At 45.9% G+C, this 26,404-nt stretch overlaps 1 protein-coding gene across 3 annotated transcripts in view; it reads left to right on the top strand.

Annotated features, from left to right (window-relative positions):
* The first annotated feature begins 2,577 nt into the window (after positions 1-2,577).
* Positions 2,578-26,404, top strand: part of LOC137517798 (uncharacterized) — a 114,078-nt gene continuing 90,251 nt past the window's right edge. For 2 of the 3 annotated variants that reach the window (XM_068234846.1, XM_068234845.1), the window contains exon 1: positions 2,578-2,986. In XM_068234846.1, the coding sequence (XP_068090947.1) occupies positions 2,977-2,986 (10 nt within the window). In that variant the 5' untranslated portion in view covers positions 2,578-2,976. The remainder of the gene's footprint in view (positions 2,987-26,404) is intronic. The other variant, XM_068234844.1, reaches the window with a different exon arrangement.

The raw sequence follows: 26,404 nt of genomic DNA, 5'->3' as shown, positions 1-26,404 counted from the left end.
CCAGTCACGGCAAAATCTGAGCCTTATTAAAATACAGCATAATTTTATACTCATTAGCTACGCTGTTTGCCTTTTTGTTGCTGCCTTTAAATGGACTTTTAGGCTGGTTTCACAGTGGGACGTTGCGTTTTAGGGGACGTTATGGTCGCATAACGTGCCACTAACGCAACGCCTGGATCTCTCTGATGTGGACGTCAGAGTGAGCCGCGTTGTGCAGCTCACTCTGGCGTCCGTGATGCGCACTCTTGGACGCATGCGGCATCACGTAGTCCCGCCCGGCCAATCGCCGCACAGAGCAGCCGCTCCTGGAAGTAAACACTGCACGTCACTGAGTGCAGTGAATATTAATTAGCCATGTGCCTGGCCGCTCTCCGCTCCTCCCCAACATTACAGCACATGTGCAAACAGTCTAACTTATAAAGTACTGCATGCAGTACGTTCTGTTATGGCACAGCGTTACTAAGTAACGAAATGTGGGCACTGAACAGCCCATTGATTTTTCATTGCTGTGCGGTGGAGTGCGTTACAGGCTGCTCTAACGTGTGCCTGTAACGTCCCACTGTGAAACCAGCCTAAGGCTTTGTTCATGTCTTTTTTTTTCTCCTCCTGGCACTTTGTGTAAAGCGCTTTTCAAAGCACTTTTGCAGATCAATTTGTTTTTCCAGGTCTTTGACCTGGAAATGAATAAATACCATGTATTTATTCATCAAAGCGCGAACACAATCGCCGCACAAAACGATTTTGTGAGCCATTGTAACAAAATTGCCCTAAAAATGGTACAGGCAACGCTTTGCTGAGCGGATTGGACACAAACCACTCAGATGTAAACTCTCTCATAGGGAATCATTGTACAAGCGTTTTAAGGGCGATTTTGCAAATTGCTGGCGCTAATCAGGCCCCTACAGGTACAGGTGGCTGAACTAAGCACTCAGTGGGCAGTTACAAAGCAGCAGTGAGCAGTTACCCGGCAGCAGTGAGCAGTTACCCGGCAGCAGCGAGCAGTTACCCGGCAGCAGCGAGCAGTTACCCGGCAGCAGCGAGCAGTTACCCGGCAGCAGCGAGCAGTTACCAGGCAGCAGCGAGCAGTTACCAGGCAGCAGCGAGCAGTTAAGAGAGTTTGAGAGTCTTTTCACTGCCTATCAACTGCTCGTGGAGAAGGGCCCTAAAGGACAAATGAAGTGAGAAGAATGTGTAGGCTGCCATATTTATTTCCTTTTAAACAATACCAGTTTTTCTGGCTGTCCTGTTAGTCTATTTGGTTGCAGTACTGTCTGAATCACACCAGAAACAAGCATGCAGCTAATCTTATCTTATCTTACAACAATGTCAGAAGCACCTGATCTGCTGCATGCTTGTCCAGGGTCTGTGGCTTAATGTATAAAGCGATGTACACATGGACCAACCTGCAGCCTGATTATCCTCTGACTTTAGACTGTTGGACGATGATCAGGCATGTGTACGCGTGCAAACAACTTGGCGAGCAACAGATGATAATGAGGGTTGGTGAAAGGCAAGGGCTTTTGTACACAAAGCACTGTGTAAATGAACGGCAGTGCAGAAATGAACACTACACTACAGTTGTGCTGCATTTGTGTTGCGGTTCAAGTGCAGTTTGTGCAGAAGACAGCATGCTCTTTCCCAAAGACCAGCTGCAGTTAGGCCCCGTTCACACTGCACGTGTTTCCAGCCGCGTTTCGGAACGCATGCAGGAGGCCGACACGCACGACATCGGACAGTGCATAGACTGCACTCTCAACTGCTCACTGCTGCCTGGTAACTGCTTATTGCTGCATGATAACTGCTTACTTCTGCCTGGTAACTGCTTATTGCTGCATGATAACTGCTTACTTCTGCCTGGTAACTGCTTGCTGAGTACACAGCTCAACAGTTCGTGGAAAGGAGGCCTAAAAATGCTGCAACGGTTTTATTTTACCAATCGCTGGACAGGTATTTGGGATCACCTGTATTTTACAGCCTATAGATATTTAGTAATTCAGTCCTACTTTGCTCTTCTCTCACCAAAAGTCCCTATGCAATTCAAAGTGATTTAATAAGGGGCAACTGAAGTTAGAAGAATATGGAGGCTGCCATATTTGTTTCCTTTTAAACAATATCAGTTGCCTGGCAGCCCTGCTGGTCTATTTGGCTGCAGTAGTGTCTGCATAACACCAGCATGCAACTAATCTAATAATAATGTCAGAAACACCTGATCTGATGCATGCTTGTTTAGGGTCTGAGGGTAAAAGTATTAGAGGCAGAGGATCAGCAGGGCTGCCAGGCAACTGGTATTGCTTAAAAGGAAAAAAGTATGGCAGCCTCCATATTCTTCTAACTACAGTTGTCATTTAGCCTGTCTGTGATGTGGTATATGGTTTTAACAATAAAACTAAGGACATCTTCAGAGGCATCATTTCCAAGGACAAGCTTGCAAAGCCTTGGCAAATACTGTATAGCCTTGTGTGGTTTGCTCTTTAGCACCAACCAATGAATTATTTAGGGGCAGTCCTGCTTGGGTCCACAGTGCAGCGATGATGTGTCAGCTCCCAACACAAGACAGCCAGACTGAGGGGGGTGAAAGGCCAGCATGCTGGGACAAGTGACTGCTACTCTACACTGACCACACAACAGGTGGGATCATCTGTCACAGTGCACAAGGGGTTAAGAGCAGCGTCCCCCGCGCCCAGCCAGCCAGCGAGCCCTGCTCTGGCAGCCACCATTCATTCCAATGCCTGAAACTGAAAGTACTGCGAGCAAACGGAAGTTCCCAAGGACTAGAAAAGCCCATAGGAGGGTCAGGCTGAGTGTCTGATGAAGCCATTCGCTCATGGCATGTGAGCAGAGTCAGTGCAGCTCAGCAGCACTGCCAGACCACCGGGACTCCCTGCAGTAACATGGACCCTGCAAGAAGGGGGCAGCTTCTCAGCAACGCATCAACATGACTGCAACTCACCGACTCATGAAACCTCCTTCCAGACAATGGTAAATGGTAAGCAGCGCTGTGGGCATGGACGGTGCCAGGGGGGACTTTGGAGTAGACAGGAGGTCCCGCGCGGATGCCAGGCACCTGTAACGATTAGCAGGCGGTGTCCTCCTGCACAGCTCCTACCTGCAGACTGCCTCCTCCACAGCGATGTATGCGGCGCTCAAACCCGCGCTGGACGCTTCTGTTTGCTCTGAGCGGCAACGGGCGCTGGACGGACGCTCCTCTCTGCGGTTGCGGGCGGTGGACGGACGCTCCTCTCTGCGGTAGCGGGCGCTGGGAAGGCGTTCTCCTCCGGAGCCCGGTGTACTGGACCTCCAGCGTCCTGCGTGCTACTAATCATCCTCTGTATTTCCTATAGCAGGAGTTCTGCTGCACTTCTCCAGCCTCGGTTCCTCTACAGCGCTCTGTGCGGTACTCAAACCTGCGCTCCTCTCTTGCGCACCTGGATGCCAGCGCTGTGCGGGACTGTCCCCATCTTCCCCCCCCACCACCACCATGACTGCGGTCAGCTGGCGGTCTCCTGCGGGACTGTCCCCCCCCCCCCCCGCGGGACTGTCCCCAACTCTCCCCCCTGCACTGCGGTCAGCAGGCGGTCTCCTGCGGGACTGTCCCCATCTTCCCCCACCACTGCGGTCAGCTGCAGGACTGTCCCCATCTCCCCGGCCCTGCGGTCTCCTGCGGGACTGTCCCCAACTCTCTCTCTCTCCCCCCCCCCCCCCTGCGGTCTCCTGCGGGACTGTCTCCCCATATCTTTCCCCGCCACTGCGGTCAGCTGCAGGACTGTCCCCATCTCCCCGGCCCTGCGGTCTCCTGCGGGACTGGTCCTAACTCTCTCTCTTCCCCCCCCCCCCCCTGCGGTCTCCTGCGGGACTGTCCCCATATCTTTCCCCGCCACTGCGGTCAGCTGCAGGACTGTCCCCATCTCCCCGGCCCTGCGGTCTCCTGCGGGACTGTCCTCAACTCTCCCCCCCCCCCCCCCCCCGTCTCCTGCGGGATTGTCCCCAACACTCCCCCTTGCACTGCGGTCACCTGCGCTCTGTGCTGTGCGGGACCGTCTCCACCTCTCTCCCAGCGGTCCTGGTCTCTCCTGGAACCTGTGGTCCTGGAATGGTTCTTCTCATTCCCAGCGCTCTATACGGAATCTTGCACAGACTCTCCTCTGTCACTCCAGTGCAGCGCAGGATAGACGCTTCCTCAGCGCTTGTGGTCGGCGTTTTTCCCTAGCGCGGTGCTGCTCTGCTCTCCGCTGCTTCTGGCCGGGCTGCTGCTGCTCTGCTCTCCGCTGCTTCTGGCCGGGCTGCTGCTGCTCTGCTCTCCGCTGCTTCTGGCCGGGCTGCTGCTGCTCTGCTCTCCGCTGCTTCTGGCCGGGCTGCTGCTGCTCTGCTCTCCGCTGCTTCTGGCCGGGCTGCTGCTGCTCTGCTCTCCGCTGCTTCTGGCCGGGCTGCTGCTGCTCTGCTCTCCGCTGCTTCTGGCCGGGCTGCTGCTGCTCTGCTCTCTGCTGCTCCGCCGAGCTCCAGCCGATCAAGTGAAAGCAAAGTCTGTTTCCTCCTCGCTTTTATTTCCCTGTAAATCGGGGATTTTCCCACATTTTCATAACGAAACTCAACACCTACACAGCAAATACAGAAACCCGCCTGCATTGCTGGGAAATCAGGCTGGTAGAAGGAAGTATGGAGAGGACAGAGCTGGAGGCCAGGGATGGGTACAGGAGACACTTGATTCTGCACACTCTGGGCCATGGGGCACTTTACTCCTCAGTTTTCTGCTAGGTGATATTTTTACAATTAGTAAAATGCAGTTTAAACCACCACCACCTAGGGTGTTTTTGCCGTTTTTTTTTCAGCGCAGGCGATTTTCAAAATCGCCTTAAAAGCGCTTGTGCAATGATTCCTTATGGGGCAGTTCATATCAGCGCAATGTGTCTGCTTTACTGACCAAAGTGCTGCCTGTACCGTTTTCGGTGGGGGATTTTTCAACAATGGAAGGTATAAGAAAAGGGCAGAACGCTCAAATCGCTGTATGAAGCGATTGCATTTGCGCTTTTAAGAATAAATACATTGTTTATTCTTTTCCTGGTCAAAGAGTTCCCTTCCTGACTTGATTCAGGAAGGGAAAAAAGAAATCCCTCTGCAAAACGCTTTGAAAAAGCGCTTTACACAAAATCATAGCATGCAGGTAAGCACCGGGAGCAGAAAAAAAAATTGTGCACATGATCGCAAAAAAGAACTTACATAGCGCTTTTCTCCTAGCAGACCCAGAGCTGCAGCCACTAGCATGCAGTAGCAGTGTTATGGAGACTTGCCTAAGGTTTCCTGTTGAATAGGTGCTGGCTTACTGAACAAAAGCCAAGGTTCGAACCCTGGTCTCCTGTGTCAGAGGCAGAGCCCTTAACCATTACACTATACAGCCACTGGATTTGCTGTAAACAAAGCCTCAGCAAGAAAATACTCAAAATAATTTTGATAGTACTTTTTCACTTGAAAAGAATTAAAAAAATTAATTACAAGAACACATTCTAGGAGAAAACTTAGGAGAAAAAGTTAGCCTGGCACACACATCCAATTTGGATTGGCCGATTTTACCACTTCTGTGTAGTTCGGCCTGGTGGACTTCAAGATCGCTTCTGAGCGATTTTAAAAAGTGCTTGGCTAATGTATTTGACTGGGATGGATCACACCAGAGCGAAGTGATTTTTCTCAAATGCAGGTCCTGCAGCATTTCTGCTGATTTCTGAGGCGATACAGTCTCCATATTAACCTCCCTGGCGGTAAGCCCGTGCTGAGCACGGGCTATGCCGCCGGGAGGCACCGCTCAGGCCCCGCTGGGCCGATTTGCATAATTGTTTTTTTTTTTTTTTGCTGCACGCAGCTAGCACTTTGCTAGCTGCGTGCAGTGCCCGATCGCCGCCACTACCCGCCGATCCGCCACTATACGCGTCGCCGCAGCCGCCCCCCCCCCCCCCAGACCCCGTGTGCTGCCTGGCCAATCAGTGCCGTGGGGTGGATCGGAGTCCCCTTTGACGTCATGGCGACGGGGGAAGCCCTCCAGGAGATCCCGTTCTTTGAACGGCGGCGATCGGAGGGGTTGGGGGGATGCCGCTGAGCAGCGGCTATCATGTAGCGAGACCTCGTCTCGCTACATGAAGAAAATTTTTTTTTTAAACGTATTTGCTGCCCCCCTGGCGGATTTTGACAAACCGCCAGGAGGGTTAAGTATAGGAAAGTGGAAAATCGCTCTGGAAAGCACAAAATCAGCGCAATTTTCCAAGTGTTTTTGTGTCAAAACCAGTACACTAGCAGCTGTACTGTATCTAAAAAAATAAATAAAAAAATGCTACACAAAAACATTCCAAAAATCGCTAGGTATAGATAAAAAAAAAATCGCTAGGCACATGCCTAGAATCATCTTGAAAAATCGCCAGTGCTTTTTGGTGTGCACTGGCCCTATGAGGCCAAAACGTTACCCATACAATCTGTTGACCCTTATACTACATGTAGCTGGTAATATCCATCAGTGATTGGCCAATCAAAATTGGATATGTGTGTGCACCAGGCTTTAATTGAAAAAGTCATATCTCTCTGTCTCCACATAGTACTGAATTACATTTTCTGCACTGTTATTAGTGGCGGTGTGACCTCATTATGTAATAATGGTGCCCTGTAGAGACATATTTATTCCAGAGTTTGGCTCCACTCCATGGCTTGACATGTCTCTAGTGAATCATACACAGGGCAAGGATAGGAGGAAATGACAAGGCTTTCCGATGGAACATTGAATGCGCAGTGTAGCAGGGAGGCAGCGGTGTTTAATGTCTCTGGCGTGCTGTCTGACTCGTGCTTCAGGAATAGGAGTCACAGAGGTCACAAGAGAGCTGCATCGGGTGATCATTGTTTTTACAGAGACAGACAATAGCTGGTGGGTTCTGTCTTTGAGAAATGCAAGCTTGTTGATACCCATGCTGTAATAGTAATTTGTTACACGGCAAAAAGGCAGAACAATGAAGCTCAAGCTGGTACTTTTGGTGGCAGTGTGATGACAGCTAGTGCTGCACTACGCAGTCTAACTGCGCAGCGTGACATTTGTAATTTATGGATGCCATTGCCAAGGCCGCTATGAGCATGCACGGCTTCTAAAGGCCCCCTCTCTCATGCCTTACACTTATCTCCCCAATCATGTGCCTAACACTATCTTCCCCCTTTGCCCAACATTAACCTACCTCCTCCACTCTGCATAACACTAACCTCTTCTCTCCTCTGCCTAACACTAACCTCTTCTCTCCTCTGCCTAACACTAACCTCTCCTCTCCTCTGCCTAACACTAACCTCTCCTCTGCCTAACACTAGCCTCCTCTTCCCCCCTGCCTAACATTAACCTCACCCTCTTATCTGCCTAACACGGATTTCCTCTGTCTAACACTAACCTCTTCTCTGTCTAACACTAACCTCTCCTCTCCTCTGCCTAACACTAACCTCTCCTCTCCTCTGCCTAACACTAACCTCTCCTCTCCTCTGCCTAACACTAACCTCTCCTCTCCTCTGCCTAACACTAACCTCTCCTCTCCTCTGCCTAACACTAACCTCTCCTCTCCTCTGCCTAACACTAACCTCTCCTCTCTTTTGCCTAACACTAACCTCTCCTCTCTTTTGCCTAACACTAGCCTATCTGCCTAACACTAACCCTGCCCTCCCCTGTATAATAATGTGATATTTAGAGATCACAGTGCAATGATTTATTGCTGATCAGAGCCATCTACATAGTAATTGTGCTTCGAAAAGCTGTAGTTGTCTGTTTCAGGAGTTAAGTGTGAGAGTTCCATAGTACAAGAGTTACACATTAACAGGCTGCTGGAGATTTGGATGCAGCCATGTGCTATAGTAGCTGAGTGTACACGGTGTGCGAGTGTTCCAGGGCTGCTGCCAGCGGCTCTGACAGGTCCTCAGATGCTTGTGCGCTTTCCAGGCGTTCTACTGCTAACAGTCAGTGCATGCCCTTTATCTGGCCAGCTGAAAGTCACACACAAGTCAGGGATGTAGCTGAGAAACGCGAGCACTTTTGGCAACATTCCATTTTCAAACACCACACCCTTTTTATGTCTTAATATTCTTGTAATCCTTATTACAAGGGTGGTAAACTAAAGGAGTTTTTCTTTCAATTAACATGCTGCCACAACAAACAAGATAAACAGAAGTCCATATTTACAACGGGCTACTTCCTGCTCTGAAATTATTAGTTATTAACCTTATATGGCAACTGTGGGTACACAAAATCCATTTAAGCCTCCCTTGTATTAGAAAAAAAAAGATTGTCAAGAAACGGAATCTTTCTGATAATTGACTGTTGATGTGACTGCAGAGCTGGCTAGCAGTCCTGTGAATTAACCCTTTTCTGTGCACAGTGTTGATGTCACCAGAAAAGTGGCAGTGTGCCCACTAGCAATATTGGTTATAACGTGCAATGTGGCACCTGTTCTGGTAACAGCTGTGGAGTGGGAACTGCCCTTCCTTTTGGGAATGTTAACTTGATTTCCACTCTCAGGCAGAGGTCACATGTGAGTTAGCAGAAAAAACGTCAACCTTTTTATTCGGAAGTTGTTGGCTGACAGCCAGCTGAGAGCAACTGACTGTCGGCAATGGGGAATCACTCTGTGTGTGGGGAAAAAAGCATTGCTCCCACTGACCTGCGATTATGTGGATTTAGAGCAAGTGTGGCCCCTGCCTAAGAGCTTGTGCACACATTTGTGTTGCTCTGCATAGCAGATGGCTAGGCCTGTTACAGAAGCACACAGCATCTGTGTTGGGGCTGGTGCACACTACGGCCTTGTTCCCATTACAAATTGCCAGCGCTATTGCAAGCGCTGGCATCTTGGTGAGCGCTTTTCAAAGCACTTTTCCCTGTGCTTTTCGTGTAGAAAAGTGTTTTGTTTTTTTTAAGCCCTTTTGCGCAGCGATTCATTTTTCCCTACCTGACATCTGTCAGGAAGTGAATTCTTTGACCCGGAAATGAATAAATACAATGTATGTATTCATTAAAGCGCTTGGGAAGTTGCAATTAAAAGCATTTTTTCAAGCGCTTTGTGATTTCCCTATACTTTCTATTGAACACATAACGCTCAGAAAATGATGCAGGAGCCACGTTTGCGATTCAATAGAAAGCGGATAGCTTATGTGAGAACACTCTCAAATAAGCGACCATTGCACTGGCGCTTTAAAGGAGAACTGTAGTGAGAGGGATATGGAGGCTGCCATATTGATTTACTTTTAAGCAATACCAGTTGCCTGGCAGTCCTGCTGAGCGATTTGCCTGCAGTAGTGTGAATCACACCAGAAACAAGCATGCAGCTAATCTTGTCAGATCTGTCAAAAATGTCAAACACCTGATCTGCTGCATGCTTGTTCAGGCCAGGGTCTAGGGCTAAAAGTATTAGAGGACTGCCAGGCAACTGGTATTGTTCAAAAGGAAATCAATATGGCAGCCTCCATATACCTACACTACAGTTCTCCTTTTTAAGGGTTTTTTTCTTTAAATCACCAGCACTTAAAAAAAAAAAAAGAGCTAAATTGCTCTTAGTGTGAACAAGCCATACAAGAGCTTTTTAAACACTGGATATTTTAAAAGCTCTTGCTAATACAATGCTATGAGGGATTTTTACAAAATCACATTGCTCCAGTGTGGACACACACATAGGATAACATTAGCAAGAGCTTTTAAAATCACAAAGTGCTTAGAAAAGCTATTGTAGTGTGCACCAGCCCTTGCTCTCAGTTTAATACGACTGAATGGGAAAGTCCTGCACTGCATACAAAGGATGTGTGCAGCGTTGTGTGTTATCGTAACGTACCATTGCGCAGCGTATAAGTGAGCACAACAGACAGTGCTGTCTATGCACATCTTATGTCCTTGCCTATGGCACATAAATACTCTTGCTGAAATCAGCACAGCAGTGTGAAAGTGTGTACAAGGCCTAAAGGAAAACGCCTTGAACTTGAAGATTCATTGGATTGACCATTCAGTAGAAATAACACTTCTACTTTACGACCATGGAAAATGTTGTGTTCTTTAAAGAGGATCTGTAAAGTAAAAAAAATTCTCCTGGGGGGGTACTCGCCTCGGGAGGGGGAAGCCTCTGGGTTCTATCAAGGCTTCCTCCTGTGTCCCACGGTGGTCTCGCAGCAGCCCACTGAACAGCGGCCATGTAAATATTTACCTTCCCGGCCCCAACGCAGCGGAAGGCAGAAATAGCCAATCTCAGTCGGGTCTGCTCTACTGTGCAAGCGCAAGTCTCCTGCACCTGCGCAGCAGACCTGACTGAGATCGGCTATTTCCGAGCGCAGAGTCGCAACAGCGCCCCCGCTGGAACAGGGAAAGGTAAATATTGCACAGCCTGACATATTGTCGGCTGTGCATTCAGTGGGCTGCATTGAGACCACCGTGTGACAGAGGAGACCGGGGGAAGCCTCGATAGGGTCCAGAGGCTTCCCCCTACTGAGGTGAGTACCCCCCAGGGGAACTTTTTTTCATTACAGAGTCTCTTTAAAGTGAACCCGAAGTAAAAGTGATATGGAGGCTGCCATGTTTATTTCCCTTTAAGCAGTACTAGTTGCCTGGCTATCCTGCTGATCCTCTGCCTCTAATACTTTCAGCCATAGACCCTGCGCAAGCATGCAGCATATCAGGTGTTTCTGACATCATTGTCAGATCTGACAAGATTAGCTGCATGCATGTTTCTGGTGTGATTCAGACACTACTGCAGCCAAATAGATCAGCAGGGCTGCCAGGCAACTGGCATTGTTTAAAAAGAAATATGACAGCCTCCATATCACTCTCACCTTGTGTTTACTTTCAGAATTTGTGCTGTTCCAATGACTGGTGGTAGCAGGACAGGACAGAACGTGAAGAGGCGTAAAGGACGTTTTTCTACAACATTGACACAACTGCCAATGCAAACACTTGTACGCTTGTTGTTAGATATGGGCCACACGTCCTTGATAAATGTGATGTTTTGGAGAAATGCTGATGCAAGTAAGCTGGCAGAGGAGTGGCACCTACACTAATCTCAGCTATGCATGTTACCTTTGGACCCCAATGATGGCTCTTTGCCACGGACAGTGCAGTTAAGTAGGCAGAGGGTTTGCTGTGAGTAGAAGGGATAGACAGTCTGATCATTAGGCCGGAGCAGTCATGTGGAGCTGTTGTAGCTGGACTGAGCAGCATATACTCCTGTGGTGGAAAGATGAAGGCAGATGATGGCACGAGGTACAGCATACCTGTCAACTATACAAGATGGGAAAGAGGGAGACTTTCCTGTGAAAAGGTATGCAGGTAAAGAACTCATCCCCTGCAACATTTCCGTGATGATGAGGGTGACGAATGCGTTATCAAAACTCTAGTTTACATATCTCCAGATATCTGCAAAGGTCAGAAAAAGGGAGCGCTTTGCAAAGCAAACCAGAAGTGAGGAAACTCTCTCAGGACTGGTGCACACCAAGCGTTTTTGGTAGCGTTTTCAAAACCGCTGCCGCCTTTGAAAACGCTTGGCTAATGTATCTCAATGGGATGGTGCACATCAGCGGTTTGAGGATTTTAGCAAAACGTAAACGTGGCTCCTGCAGCATTTTTGCGGTTTGCAGATGCATTTCTGCCTCAATGTAAAGTATAGGAAAGGCTCAAACCGCTCTGAAAAACGCTACATCAGAGCGGTTTTCCAGGCGTTTTTGTTTCAGTTGATGTTCAGTAACCTGTATGTCTAAGATACCTCAGCGCAATGGATACCAATTTATCCGCATATAGCAGGGTGGTCACAGTACCTGTTCCTGGAGTTCCCACCTCTAATACTCTGCGGAGTATGTTCAAACGGATTTGTGCTCTTGCTGTAATCCCGACAAACACCCCTCCTGGTGGTGCATAACCCTAAGACCCCCCCCCTGGTGGTGCCTAGCCCTAAGACCCCCCCCCCCTCCTGGTGGTGCCTAACCCTAAGACCCCCCCAGTGGTGCCTAACCCGAACCTTGACAGTGATACATTAAATCCATTCACCATTTTGCAGTTAAATAACTTCTGCAGTTTGGCTTATGTAGGGCGCTATTGATAAATAACGTTACTGTGGGCAATAACGTCTGCTGTTTGGCAAATGAACGGCACTATTGATAAATAACGTTAGTATGTGCCACTATTGATAAATAATGTTAGTGTGTGCCGTTTTTCTTCTTTTCTCCCCTGTGCGCCATTATGCAGTACTAACGATAAATAGCGATAAGAGTATCTTTTTTTAATGCGGCGCCATTTTTATGCATAGGCACTGTGCGCCATTATTCACTGATCCGGATCGGAAGGGGTGGGGGGATGCCGCTGCACAGAGGCTATCATGTAGCTAGCGCTAGGCTAGCTGCATGATTAAAAAAAAAAAAAAAAAAAAAAAAAGTGCTGCGCCGCCACCCTGGCCGTTCTAATAGAACGCCAGGGTGGTTAAGCGATAGTTTCAGCTGACATCCTGCTGGCACCCCTGTCCGTATGGAGAGGGGGAAAACGTTAGCTAAACGTTGTTTAGTGATGAGAATAAAAATCATCTTTTTTTTTTTTTTTTTTTTTTTTTTTTAATGCTGCTGTTTTTACCAGATGAATGTGCAGAGCAGTCTTCTAGCCACAAATCACATCTGGATCCAGATCATTTTGGACTGAGACAACTGAGAGAATGAAGTCCCAACTTGTTCTGTAGGCATTGTTGACATGTGCTCTTTTCTTCCTTCGTGATTGGTCATTGTAGTATATTTTCTGTTTAATTTCCATCTCAAGTGCACTTTTTGAGAGTCTTACGGTCACCTGTTCTCTGTTACAGTAATTTGTTCTTCAGGCACATTTGGAGTGCTAAGAGGTTCTTGACTAATTCCAGTGGATCTTACACTGACCTCTTCACAGGCAGTACTCACACGTGGTTGGGGGCAAGCTGGCATAGAAAACTTGTGTCAGAGTTTCCGAACACACTCCAGGGCTCAGTAGAAGGATAGCAGATAGTGCTAATGACGGCAGGGACTGCTGCTTAGGTTACCCCTACCCCCCCCCCCCCCCCTTTCCATGGGTCTTCGCAGAATTGGGTGTAATCAATATGTTACGTTAAAGAGAAACCATAACCAAGAATTGAACTTCATCCTAATCAGTAGCTGATACCCCCTTTCCCATAAGAAATCTTTTCCTTTTCGTAAATGGATCATCAGCAGATGTTGCATGTTGTTGCATTGTGGGAAATAACAGTTGTTTACAGCTGTTTCCATCTGCTAAAAAAGCAAGCAGCATCTCTTTCCACTGACATCACCTGCCAGCAGTACAAATATCACCATGTGATAAATGTCAGAATGTAAATCAGGGAGAGGAAAGATTTTACAATGGGCAAACGCTGACTAAATCATTTATACATAATTATTGTAAAAATGAAGCATTATTTTTATTACATTATTTTCACTGGAGTTCCTCTTTAAACTTTACGTGTGAGAAAGCATGCATAACGTTTATGTGCACAGACAGCGTATGTAATGTGTTTAAAGGAAGTAGTAGCAGTAGAATGTTGTACCGCGTTCACCATCAGTTAAAGCAGGAAGCTCTGAATCAGGATGATGCCAATTATTGGTTAACTTAAAGTGGCCACTAATGAGCCAATCTTTTATTTTAATCCAATTTTACCAAATCTATGAACTATAAGAGTAATTTGAGTGAATATGTTGAATGGAAGGAAGATGCACGGAGCTCTGAAATTCAGGCTGTGTATAGCAATTCGAACCAGAAGAAGTGATTTACTTTGACCGGTGGCCTCTTATGTCTCCCAAATCTGCTGTTTTAGCGTCCAAGGCCCTGGCCTTTGTGGCCTTTGCAGAATTCCGGCCCTGCATATGACTATTAAGCAGAGGCAGATGAAAGTGGTTTCGTAAAGCTGCACATTGGAGCATGATGGTGTTTTGTGCTCCACCTTGCCTGTTTATGTTATATAGTTCTTCCTATTCAGGCTGTGATTGCATGAGTATAATGTCATTAATCAATGTCATGCCATCAGTTCTTGTGTCACTTGTTATAAACCTGGTTATATCATAACACCAGCAGCAGTATATACAGGTTCAGATATTTGCTGTGATGGAGCATGTGTCAGGATTGATGTGGTTACCTCTGCAGCGGGGAGTGGTGCGGCCGCCGCTCCCACGTCTGACGTCACCGCGGATCTCGCCGCATCATCTCAGGCATTCCCTTCCGGTAGAACAGGTCTCTACAGGGTGCATCAAAGCAGAGCAGCACACGCGTGCACCAGGTGACAGGACCTTTATGCTTTGAGGAGGCGGGTCAGCTGACCTGTCGGTCAGCTGACAGCAATGGGTTGGCTCTCGCCGCCGATTGGCTGTAGTCCGCGGGGCGGAACCTTTTGAATGTCCTCTTGTATTTAAGGCCTGAGCGATCAGTGGCTCATTGTCTGCTGTTGCTGAAACTTTGCAGTGAAAGCTCTCAGACCTTAGTCAGATCCATGTGTGTTTGATCCCGCAGGACCCCGGGGATTCACATTTAGACTAAAAAAAAATATCATTGTATATTTATTTATGTGTATGACTCTTTGCCTAAACCTTTGATTACTTACTGCCTCTCGATTCTGTACCTTGCCAATGTGATCTGCTGCCGACCTCGGCCCGACCTCCTCTCTGATTTAAGCCTTCTGATTCTGTACCTTTACTCATCTGATCTGTTACCGACCTCGGCTTGTTTACTGACTACGTATTTGCCTGACGATATTGTACCACTGCCTGACCGATCTGTTACCGACATTGCCTGAATGTCCACTCTATCCAGTGATAGTCCCTACAGCCAAGGGCTATCACTTAGGAGTACTCCTGTGTTATTTACTGTGCACAGTAATCACGTGTGATCACACTCTGAATGAAATACTGACTACTGAACTGATAGAGCTTGTTCTGATCATCATATACGTCACTGATCATTACAGCATGTTTACTGATGTTATGTGGCAGCATCATCAATACATACACTATATCATGCATGTATGCATTATATGTACACTGTGCTTTAGGGACAATTGTGGTCTTGTACACTTGGTATAAAATAGTGAGCCAAAGGATTGGAAACTGCTAATATTTGGGTTTATTACATCTATTCTCATAAGGGGCTTGATTCACTAAACTGTGATAACTCATAGCATGGCCGCGCTAGCGTTTTTGTGCACAATCGCATATTTTCAAGCGCAATTGTGAATTTTCATGTGCAATTGTGTGCGAAAATTTGCGCTTGCCTGTGATAGTGCGTGCAAAAACGCTAGTGCGGCCATGCTATGATTTATCACGGTTTAGTGAATCAAGGTGCGATGATATTTTGCCTCGGCAGTGAGCTGCCGCGATGTGTAGAAACTGCAGGTCATTGTGGCTTTGTGTGCAGGTCATTGTTACTTTGTGCGCACTAGGAATGCATGCCTGGCCTAGGCACTAGGAACTGACATCTGGCTTCAGTGAAACATATATGGAAGCAGGCATGCTTCCTTATTCATTGCTGGATACTACAGTACTTGAAAGGCAGTATGGAAAATCCCTTTCACTGCAATAGGCTCTTTTACATCTCCATGAGCTCAAAGTAGAGGGTGAGAGTAATAACTTGAGGGACTTAAAAAGGAACTTAAACCAAGGATTAATTTCATCCCAATCAGTAGCCGATACCCCCTTTCCCATGAGAAATCTTTACCTTTTCTCAAATAGATCATGATTGCTGTAGAGAAGGACGGAGGGTTGGGCACAGACATTTGATCACGTGGGTGGCGATCACAAGACATCAGTCTGTAGAATGCAAAGCAGACAGCGTTATCTTTGCATCTGCTTCCAGTGATGCAAAGTACATATTTACAGCGGGCGACGGGCCAAAATACATCTTTCAGCAGCTGATGTTAGGGAGTGTGGGAAACGCTGCTTAATACAAAACCTATTCTGAGGAAGTAAAAGTAAAGTACAGTATAGTAGTTATTCTTTTCTTTTATTCCTAATCGGAATCATTTATTTCGCCAAGTACAAATGGGGGTATGTACCCGGGATTGGTTTTGGCTCATACAGGTTCTGAAAGGATGTGAGGGGGGGGGGGGAGGGGTATAATGTCCAAAAGTCAATAGCCGAGGCTGCCATACTACGGCGCCACCAGTCGCACTTGGCAATCATCTGTCATCCCTAAGGAGACATGGGGGAGGGGGACAGAGGGAGGCAAAGGTTCAGCAGTGATGACCCAGTTCTTCATGAAAGAAACCTGCAGTGATGGTTGACACTGCTGAGCATCCCGATTGCTGACATCTGGCAGTGCTGGCCAAGGTGTTCCAGTTCAGAAGGTGCAGTAGTGTTCATTTCTGTGGTGGGTCCCGACTCCTGGGCAGCATTCAGCAGGGCTGGTCAAGATAATGTGGCTGTCACAGAGGCCTCCAGCTGCGGTGGCCCTTCCGGTTTAGTGGCTGGCTTCATAGAGGGGTTGAACCAGAGGTGTCCCTGCTGTGGTGGAGCAGCAGCCGATGGATGGATGGATGGATGGATGGAGCCGGCATCCAGCAAGGCCAAAGGTGTCCCGATAAGCGCGGTGTCTTCCTACCTCAGTGGAGCCTCGTCCTCCTGAGTAGCAGGGGTAGACTCCACAAGGCTTGTACCTGCACAGACAACGGACCCAGGCAGTGGCAGTGGGAAAAAACTCTAGGTCCCAGACTCCCCACGACCCACACCAGCATCCCAGGCTACATTGGACCATACTGCACACCTTCAGGGGGGAAAACAAGGTGAATTGATAGGAAAAAGCCAGAATCCTGTGGCCATGGCTGCCAATTAAGTGGCATCTTCCTGAATGGCAGTTTAATATGTGGCAGTTGAGATATTGAGATATATATCACTAGTAGACCTAAGCCCGTTAATATAACAGGCTCTAGGTCTGTTTCACAACCCCCCTCCCCTTCCGCTCCTGTGACCACCGTCGCATACTAGCACGCGTGCATCCACGTTCGCACGTCCGCCGGCGCACATAGGCGCCCCTCCCCTGGCCCTGTCCTCCTCCTGTTCCAACTGCTGTCTGTGCTGCACATGCGCAGCAGCACAAACGCACGGACACAGGGACATGGGACGCAGAGACACTTGTATTGTATATTGTACTTGTATTGTATAGGATTTTTTTTTAACCACTTAATGCAAACTGGACAAGTGTAGTCATGGAAAGTGCACCACCAGTCTATTACTAAATGAAGCACATGTGGTATGATTTTAACCATGGCAAGTTGTAGAATACATTTTGGTGTGTCTGAAAGCATGGGCCCACGTCACATAAAAATGGGTAGGGACCAGGGCCGGCCTTTGATATGATCGACCGGAGCGGTCGCTCAGGGCGCCAGCTCTCAAGGGCGCATGCACCTTGCCGCCCCGCTGTCTCTCCCTACATCCTCTCTATCTGTAATTAGAGCAGGACTACAAGAACATGGTCGCCGATGTCCACAAATGCGGACAATCGGCGGCCATTTTCTTGTAGCCCTGCTCTAACTACAGATGGAGCGGAGGCAGGGAGAGAAGAGTGACGTCGGCGCTGGAGCGTGGATGTCAGGTGAGTCAGTCTCTGCTCGGCCCACTGCCGAAGAAGGGGGGGATTGACTGGGGGCATACTACCTACACTGGGGGCGTACCACCTACACTGGGGGCAGCTATGCTACTACACTGGGGCATACTACCTAAATTGGGGGCAGCTATGCTACCTATATGGGGACAACTATGCTACTTACACTGGAGGCAACTACTGTATACTAGCTACCTATACTGGGACAACTATACTACCTATACTGAGGGCTACTATACTAGCTACCTTTACTGTGGCAACTATACTACCTATGCTTGGCTACCTACACTGAGGGCACCTACACATGAGATCCTATACTGAGGGCACCTATACCTGGCTACCTACCTACCTATACTGAGTCTGAGGGCATTTTTTGGGGAGGGACGCACTACAGCTATAACGAGCGTTGCAAATTGTAGGTGCTATATATGGGCGTGTGTGTGTGTGTGTGTTTGTGTGTGTGTGTGTGTGTGTGTGTGTGTTTGCGTGCGTATGTGTGTACACGTGCAAAGAGGATGGGGGGGGCACCAAAATTCGGTTTCACTCAGGGTGCAGTGAAACCTAAAACCGGCCCTGGTAGGGACAAACTCAATCCTGCATAAAAGGTACATTTTCAAAATTATGATCAAACTTGAGCAAAACTACAAGTGACATACTGTGTGGTACCAGTTTTTAACCATGATAAGTAGTAGAATAGAGTTGAGAGAGTTTTAGGGTTGAGGCACTTGTCTTGTATTCTCTTTAGTCACAAACTGAATCAAAATAAATTAAATTTTTGCATATTCTGTGCCAAAATAAAAGACTTGTAAAATGAAAACAAAGTGACAGAATATAAAAGATAAAAACATATTGTTATCTTAGGAACATGGCTTTTTAAATATATAGTCCATGAGGGTATATTACTATTATTTTTGTAAGGTCTTGTAATCACAAATAGTGTACAATAAGAAAGCAAAAAACAAAAAAAAGACCTTAATTTCCAAATATAATATTGTCACCATACATTGTACTAGGAACATAATCTAAATGTTGTAATATCCAGGATGGATAACCAAATAACATTGGTGGATTTAATTTATAGTTAGCACTGTTTATTGTAAAGATATATTGGATGTAAATGGAAAAATAGTGTGTTTTTTCTATTTTGTTCCTTATTTTTCCTTTAAGATGCATAGAAAATAAGGTAATTTGCTAAACAGAATTTATCACTCACTAGAAGCCTAATCTGTCCTGAAAAAAAACAATATATAGATCATTTCGGTGTGATTAGTAATAAAGTTATTGGTGAATGAATGGGAGCAGCACAGATTGGGCCTGATTCACAAAGCGGTGCTAACAGTTAGCACCCTGGTGAAAAGCCCTTTATCATGCCTAAACTCAGTTTAGGTGTGATAAGTTTAGGTGTGATAAGTTTAAGCGCCAACTGCGTTAGCACCGCAGTGCACAGCTGATCAAAAGTTTTACGCTAGCAAAGACTGGTGCAATTCGTATAAAGTTTAATGGTGCTGCTTTGCGTGCGGGACTTTGCAAGCGATCTAAACTTATCTAAACTTAGCATGCCTAAACTTATCACACCTAAACTTATCATGCCTAAACTTATTACACCTAAACTGGCTTTTCACCAGAGTGGTGCAATGGTTATCATGCCTAAAGTCTCTAACTGGGTTAGCACCGCTTTGTGAATCGAGCCCATACAGTGGGTTGCAAAAGTATTTGAAGTTTTCCACATTTTGTCACAAATATGCATCAATTTTATTGGAATTACAGGTGAAAGACCAATACAAGGTGGTGTACATGTGAGAAGTGGATTAAAAATCATACATCATTCCAAACATTTTTTTACAAATAAATAACTGCAAAGTGGGGTGTGTGTAATTATTCGGCCCCCTGAGTCAATACTTTGTAGAACCACCTTTTGCTGCAATTACAGCTGCCAGTCTTTTAGGGTATGTCTCTACCAGCTTTGCACATCTAGAGACTGAAATCCTTGCCCATTCTTCTTTGCTAAACAGCTCCAGCTCAGTCAGATTAGATGGACAGCGTTTGTGAACAGCAGTTTTCAGATCTTGCCACAGATTCTCGATTGGATTTAGATCTGGACTTTGACTGGGCCATTCTAACACATAGATATGTTTTGTTTTAAACCATTCCATTGTTGCCCTGGCTTTATGTTTAGGGTCGTTGTCCTGCTGGAAGGTGAACCTCCGCCCCAGTCTCAAGTCGTTTGCAGTCTCCAAGAGGTTTTCTTCCAAGTTTGCCCTGTATTTGCCTCCATCCATCTTCCCATCAACTCTGACCAGCTTCCCTGTCCCTGCTGAAGAGATGCACCCCCAGAGCATGATGCTGCCACCACCATATTTGACAGTGGGGGATGGTGTATTCAGAGTGATGTGCAATGTTTGTTTTCCACCACACATACTGTTTTGCATTTTGGCCAAAAAGTTCAATTTTGGTCTCAGCAACCATGTGGAAGAAGGTGCTCTGGTCAGATGTGTCCCCCACATGGCTTGTGGCAAACTGCAAACAGGACATCTTATGCTTTCTGTTAACAATGCCTTTCTTCTTGCCACTCTTCCATAAAGGCCAACTTTGTACAGTGCATGACTAATAGTTGTCCTATGGACAGAGTTTCCCACCTGAGCTGTAGATCTCTGCAGCTCTTCCAGGGTCACCATGGGCCTCTTGACTGCATTTCTGATCAGCGCTCTCCTTGTTCGGCCTGTGAGTTTAGGTGGATGGCCTTGTCTTGGTAGGTTTACAGTTGTGCCATACTCCTTCCATTTCTGAATGATCGCTTGAACAGTGCTCCGTGGGATGTTCAAGGCTTTGGAAATCTTTTTGTAGCCTAAGCCTGCTTTAAATTTCTCAATAACTTGATCCCTGACCTGTCTTGTGTGTTCTTTGGACTTCACGGTGTTGTTGTTCCCAATATTCTCTTAGACAACCTCCGAGGCCCTCACATAGCAGCTGTATTTGTACTGACATTAGATTACACACAGGTGCACTCTATTTAGCCATTAGCACTCATCAGGCAATGTCTATAGGCAACTGACTGTACTCAGTTCAAAGGGGGCCAAATAATTATGCACACACCACTTTGCAGTTATTTATTTGTAAAAAAATTTTGGAATCATGTATGATTTTCGTTCCACTTCTCATGTGTACACCACTTTGTATTGGTCTTTCATGTGGAATTCCAATAAAATTGATTCATGTTTGTGGCAGTAATATGACAAAATGTGGAAAACTTCAAGGGGGCCGAATACTTTTGCAAGCCGGTGTAAGTGAAAATTGCTTTCGTCCTGAAGTGGTTAAAAAAAATAGATTTAAAAAGTGGATAACAATATACTTTATTTTCAGAAGACTCAATTGCCTCCAGAGAAGGAAAAACTCTTGTGTCGTGTTCTCATGACACATACAGAGTGCAGTGACACTTTGTTTATTTGATATCCGTGAAGAGACTGTTGCTATGTAAGGACAGGCAGTATTACTGTTGCCACAGGGCTGAGTAGTACATGAGTGAGTATGTGGACACCTTGTTCTGGATGACTTCTAGGCTTGTTGCTGGTGACTTGCGGCTGGGTTTGGCAAAGAGGAGATTCCGTCTGTGAGCACAATGTGAAAGATTATTTGATTTCAGCCTCTAGAGCTGCTGGGTTGATTTTTATAGAAGCTGGTGCATTACTATAGGTAGGTGCTGCACAGGTCACCTTTTTATGTCACAAAGCAATTTCTAAAAATGGAAGCAAGCTCAAGCTAATCTTCTTTGCATCCTCAGTAACAATTTGGCCACAATTCACTAAGATCATACTGGTGATAATAAGGCAAGTGAAAACTTATCACCACACATGGATCAGTATTTTAAGTGTTTATTCACTAAGGGTGCAGTCATCTCACTTGGCGATTAGCGGTTAATTCCCTCTAATCACCGAGGCACTAGCGCGTTTTAAAGTGGTAGTGCAATATTATCCTATGGCAGTGATCTCACTGCTGCAATCGCGGGTGTTTTAACGGCAATCACAAAATGTGTTCCCTGCAGCATTTTACTGCTATACTGGAGTGATTGCGATACAGTACTTAAAAAAGCGCCGATCGATCTGGATTGCGAGAGTGTTAATCGCTAATTGCAGTAAAATCACCTGCTCAAAACTAGCTGTAACCTTTGCAAGTGTGAATGGGCCCTAAAGAAGCTTGCCTTATTAAAGCTTATGGGAGTTGGTGTAAATAAAAAAAAAAAAACAACAACAAACAAACCAGATACTTAGCTAAGGAGAGACAAGGCTCTGTGTCCTAATGAGCCTTCCCTATCCTCTCCCGGTGCCCTTGTTGCGACGGCAGCTTCTCCGTCTATCACCCACCATGGGGGACTTCGGAATTCTTCGGGAGCCGAGTCCTCCCGAAGACAGACAGCAACACACTGCGCACGCGCCCTCTCTCCGACGCCTTCCTTCGCAGTATTTCATCAAATACTGCCATGGGGGAGCCAGCACTGGAACGGGCACCGGGACAGGAGAGGGAAGGCTCTATAGTAACCAGAGTCCTCCCTCTCCCTAGGTAAGTATCTGGCTTTTTTTTTTTTTTTTTTTTTTTTTTTAACGTTCTTATTGACTTTAACATGTAGTGATAAGCTTTCACAGTGAGAGTGTTGTCTTATTACTCCATTCTTTAACTTATCACCTCTGTATTTATTCTCACATGCAGTAAGGAGGCAAGGAGAAAACAAGAGAAAAAGGGAATTACATATAGGTCCCTGTGTTTAACTTTAGAATTCTGTCATTATTTTAAGGATTGAAACCTTAACTATAGAAATCACTCCTTAACTTAAAGAGAACCAGAGACGATTGGCTTCAATTCATCAAAGGGTGTTCGATAACAAAATCCCAGTCCTTAAAATACCGCATTCGGTATTTTACACTTCACTGTGCTAATTCATCAATATTTTCACACATGTGATAGATGTTCGGTAAGTTACCGAAGAGGTCCGTGCAGTGAGGGCATTACAATAGGAAAGAGGCAGCACCGACATCCCTATACATGTGCCTTTTATATTTGTTGTGCTGCCTCTGCTCTTGCTGAATCTGTCTCATTAGTCTTAAGTTTCTATTTACTTGCCACAGCTTAGATGAACTGCTGAGAAACATTACACATTCCCTGCTTAGGTCATTTTGCCACGAGCTCCCACTTGCATCCCTGCATATTTAAACAGGTACTCAAGGGGTTACACTACCGAAGGGTGCCTAGAAAAGAAGGGTGCCTGGAAAATAACTTTAATTATTTTCTCTCCCCCTGGCTGCCTGGGGGGGTCTGTTCCACCCGAGAAGCCTGGCCAACCTATCAGCAGCACTTGCAGGGGACAGGGGAGGTTTCTATGGTCCTGTCACACACGGAGAAGGCATTCCAAGCTCCTTATTGACAGGGGAGAGCTGGAGATAAACACCACACATGTTATCGAATGCTGTGAGCTTGATGAATTAACATTTGCTGACATTTTACTGACATGTGTTGAGGTAATCACTTAACAAGTCGGTAATTTATCTCTCTGCACAGGAATGTCTGCTTCTCATGCGGTAACTGCTTTGATGAATTAACATTTTACTAAGTGCTCCGTAAAGTCAGCTGTTTTCAGCATTACCGAATGCGGTAATGCTTGACGAATTGAAGCCAATCTAAAGAAAAGATTTTATACATACCTGGGGCTTCCTCCAGCCACATGTGCACGGATCGCTCCCACGCCGCCATCCTCCGCTGCCCACAGCTACAAGAACCGGGTCCCCGCACTTCAGCCAGTCGGAACCAGTCTAGCGTAGGAGAAGTTCGCTCTTTGCGTATCTCTCCAGCAGCCGCTGGAGAGATACGTAGAGGGCGCACTTCTCCTGTGTAGCCTGGCTCCAATGATGTCAGTGATGGGACCAGGTTCTCGTAGATGCGGGCAGCGGAGGATGGCGGCGTGGGAGCGATCCGTGCGTATGGGGCTGGAGGAAACCCCAGGTATCTATAAAATATTTTCTTTAGATTGTCTCTGGTTCCCTTTAAAGACCGAGGCCCATGTGCAATTCACTTTTTCACCTGAGTTTTCTTGTAAATAAAGTGCATTTTTAATCAGTGGCAAGCAAGAAATTACTCAAAATTTTGATAGTAGTTTTTCAACTACTTTTTGGTACCTTTTTTCAATTCCAAAATCCTGAAAAGTTATTTTAAATACAAGATGAAAAATTATCTCCTAGGAGAAAACTCAGGAGAAAAAGTGAATTGGATATGAGCCAGAATCCTTATTTTTAGGTTTGCTGTTATTAAAGACGGGCGATGAGCTTAGTGAAATACCTTGTGTACAGTATTTTCAAATTAAGTAAGGAGTTTATCTACTGCACCAATTGATAGATAATGATTACAGTCTGCTTACACCCAATTAGCCTAAAACTCTCCCCCCTACAGTCACGTAGGTATGCGGGGGGGGGGGGGGGGGGTGTTAATTGCTTTGTCAGCTGACCCTAAGCCTCATTACTGACTTATTGGGTCTGATGGGTGATGTCCAATGATCGGGATTGAAGAGGTGAGGAGAACCTCCAGCAAAAGTGGCCGGAAGTAAGAAAGTTATGGATGCAACACTTAACTGGCAACTTAACTGTAATACCACCTTTCTCATTTCAAATCACCCTAGTTATAAACTGATATACCTAGCCTTTTGATGAGATGGCAGCCCCCCACACGCACATGCATGGTATGCTGGATGAATGTATGTGATTTAGTGTGAACGGGATTGAGGCCAGCATTGCCCGGCATGACTAACCAAAGTCAGCTTGTAGCAGTATATGGGAGAAGTCGGTATAAATTGGTTTATTTGGTAGGTGGGATTGGCTGGATCTGGAATGAGTGAATGTTTGAATGGGGGTAATTAACGGTAGGGTGAGTCAGATCTGACAAGATTATCTGCATGCTTGTTTCTGATGTTATTCAGATACTACTGCAGCCAAATAGATCAGCAAGACTGGCGGGCAACTGGTATTGTTTTAAAGGAAATAAATATATCAGCCTCCATATTCTTCTTGCTTCAGTTGTTGTCCCTTAAAGTGACTCTGTAACAAAAATTACAACGTTTTTTCTACCATCCTACAAGTTCCTAAACCTATTCTAATGTGATCTGGCTTGCTGCAGCTCTTTCTACTATAACCATCTCTGTAATAAATCAATGTATCTTTCCCCTGTCAGACTTGTCGGCCTGTGTCTGGAAGGCTGCCAAGTTCTTCAGTGTTGAACTGTTCCTCTATGCACACTCCAGTGTGTGTTTTATTTACATAAGCCAGCAGCTTCTCTGCTATCTTATCAGTGATAGAAGAGAGCTGGATAAAAATCCTCCTCTGGAGGCTGTGAAAGGAGCTGGTCTGTCACATACTAAGGAATTAACGACATAGGCAGAGCTGTCTGCAGGAAGCCTGTAATGTTCAGTGCATGAGAGAAGCTGGGGACAGAAGGTAAACACACACAAGTGATCTCTTGAGATTCAGAAGTAAGGCTGTATACAGCCTGCTTGTGTATGGATGTATTTTCTATGTGTGGACATGCTGTACATCAACCTACTTCCTGTTTTGGTGGCCATTTTGTTTGTTTATAAACAAACTTTTTAAAACAGTTTTTGACTACTTTTAATGCGGCGGGGAGCGGCGAAATTGTGACAGAGGGTAATAGGAGATGTCGCCTAACGCACTGGTATGTTTACTTTTGTGCGATTTTAACAATACAGATTCTCTTTAAGGTAGTGAAGATTTTCACAATTTCCACCCTACCATGTCCCTTTCTCTTCATAGAAGTCAGATCTGTGGTTTTACATTGCAGGGATCTGGTCTTACAAATATTGGAGTTACAAGGTCACTTATGAGTCAGCAGCAGCAACTATTGACCTAACCCTGAGGTCCTCTACTATGGCTAAAATAGAATGGAAGTGCAAAGCGAATCTGCAAAAGTGCAAATCTATCTGTAAAATTGCACACACAGTCAATAGGCATGGGTCAGGATTGCTAAATAGTAAAACAAAGCAACCACTGTCGACCTGTAACCATGAATAAACAACATTCCTAAAAGTAAAATCAGGATCTTAAAGGGAACCTGAAGTGAAAGGGATATGGACACAGCCATATTTATTTATTTTCTTTAAACACTACCAGTTGCCTGGCAGTCCTGCTGATCCCCTGCCTTTAATCCTATTAGCCATAGACCTTGAACGAGCATGCAGATCAGATGTTTCTGACAAATCTGACAACATTGGCTTCATCATTTTTGATAATATATTAATATTAAATGTTTGAGGTGTTGTGTTCAGATTCACCCCCGAGTACTTTCTGCCTGCGATTTGTGCTTTGCTAATCGCTGAGATCAACAAAGCGCTGTTGCAAAAATAATCTGTGGGATCGCTCACACTGCAGCAATTGAGGCATGTTTGTAATTTCCAACGATCGCAAACGTTATGCATGTAGCATTTTCCCAGCAATTGCGTCATGATTCTCATTCACTTGAATGAGAATCACAAAGGGCAATCAACGACAAATTGCTGAACATCCCAAAATGCAATTTGACTCTGAATGGGGCCAAAGGAATCACCAGGGCAGCCATGCAACTGGTATTGTTTTAAAGCAAACAAATATGGCAGCCTCCATGCAGCTCTCGCTTCGGGTTCCCTTTAAAGAGACACTGAAGCGGAAAAAAAATGATATTATGATTTGTATGTGTAGTACAGCTAAGAAATAAAACATTAAGATCAGATACATCAGTCTAATTGTTTCCAGTACAGGAAGAGTTGAGAAACTCCAGTTGTTATCTCTATGCAAACAA

The sequence above is a fragment of the Hyperolius riggenbachi genome, chromosome 5, assembly GCF_040937935.1.
Source record: "Hyperolius riggenbachi isolate aHypRig1 chromosome 5, aHypRig1.pri, whole genome shotgun sequence".
In the NCBI taxonomy this organism is placed as follows: Eukaryota; Metazoa; Chordata; class Amphibia; order Anura; family Hyperoliidae; genus Hyperolius; species Hyperolius riggenbachi.
The sequence above is the reverse complement of the archived record's forward strand: the minus strand, read 5'-3'. Positions and strand labels throughout refer to the sequence as shown.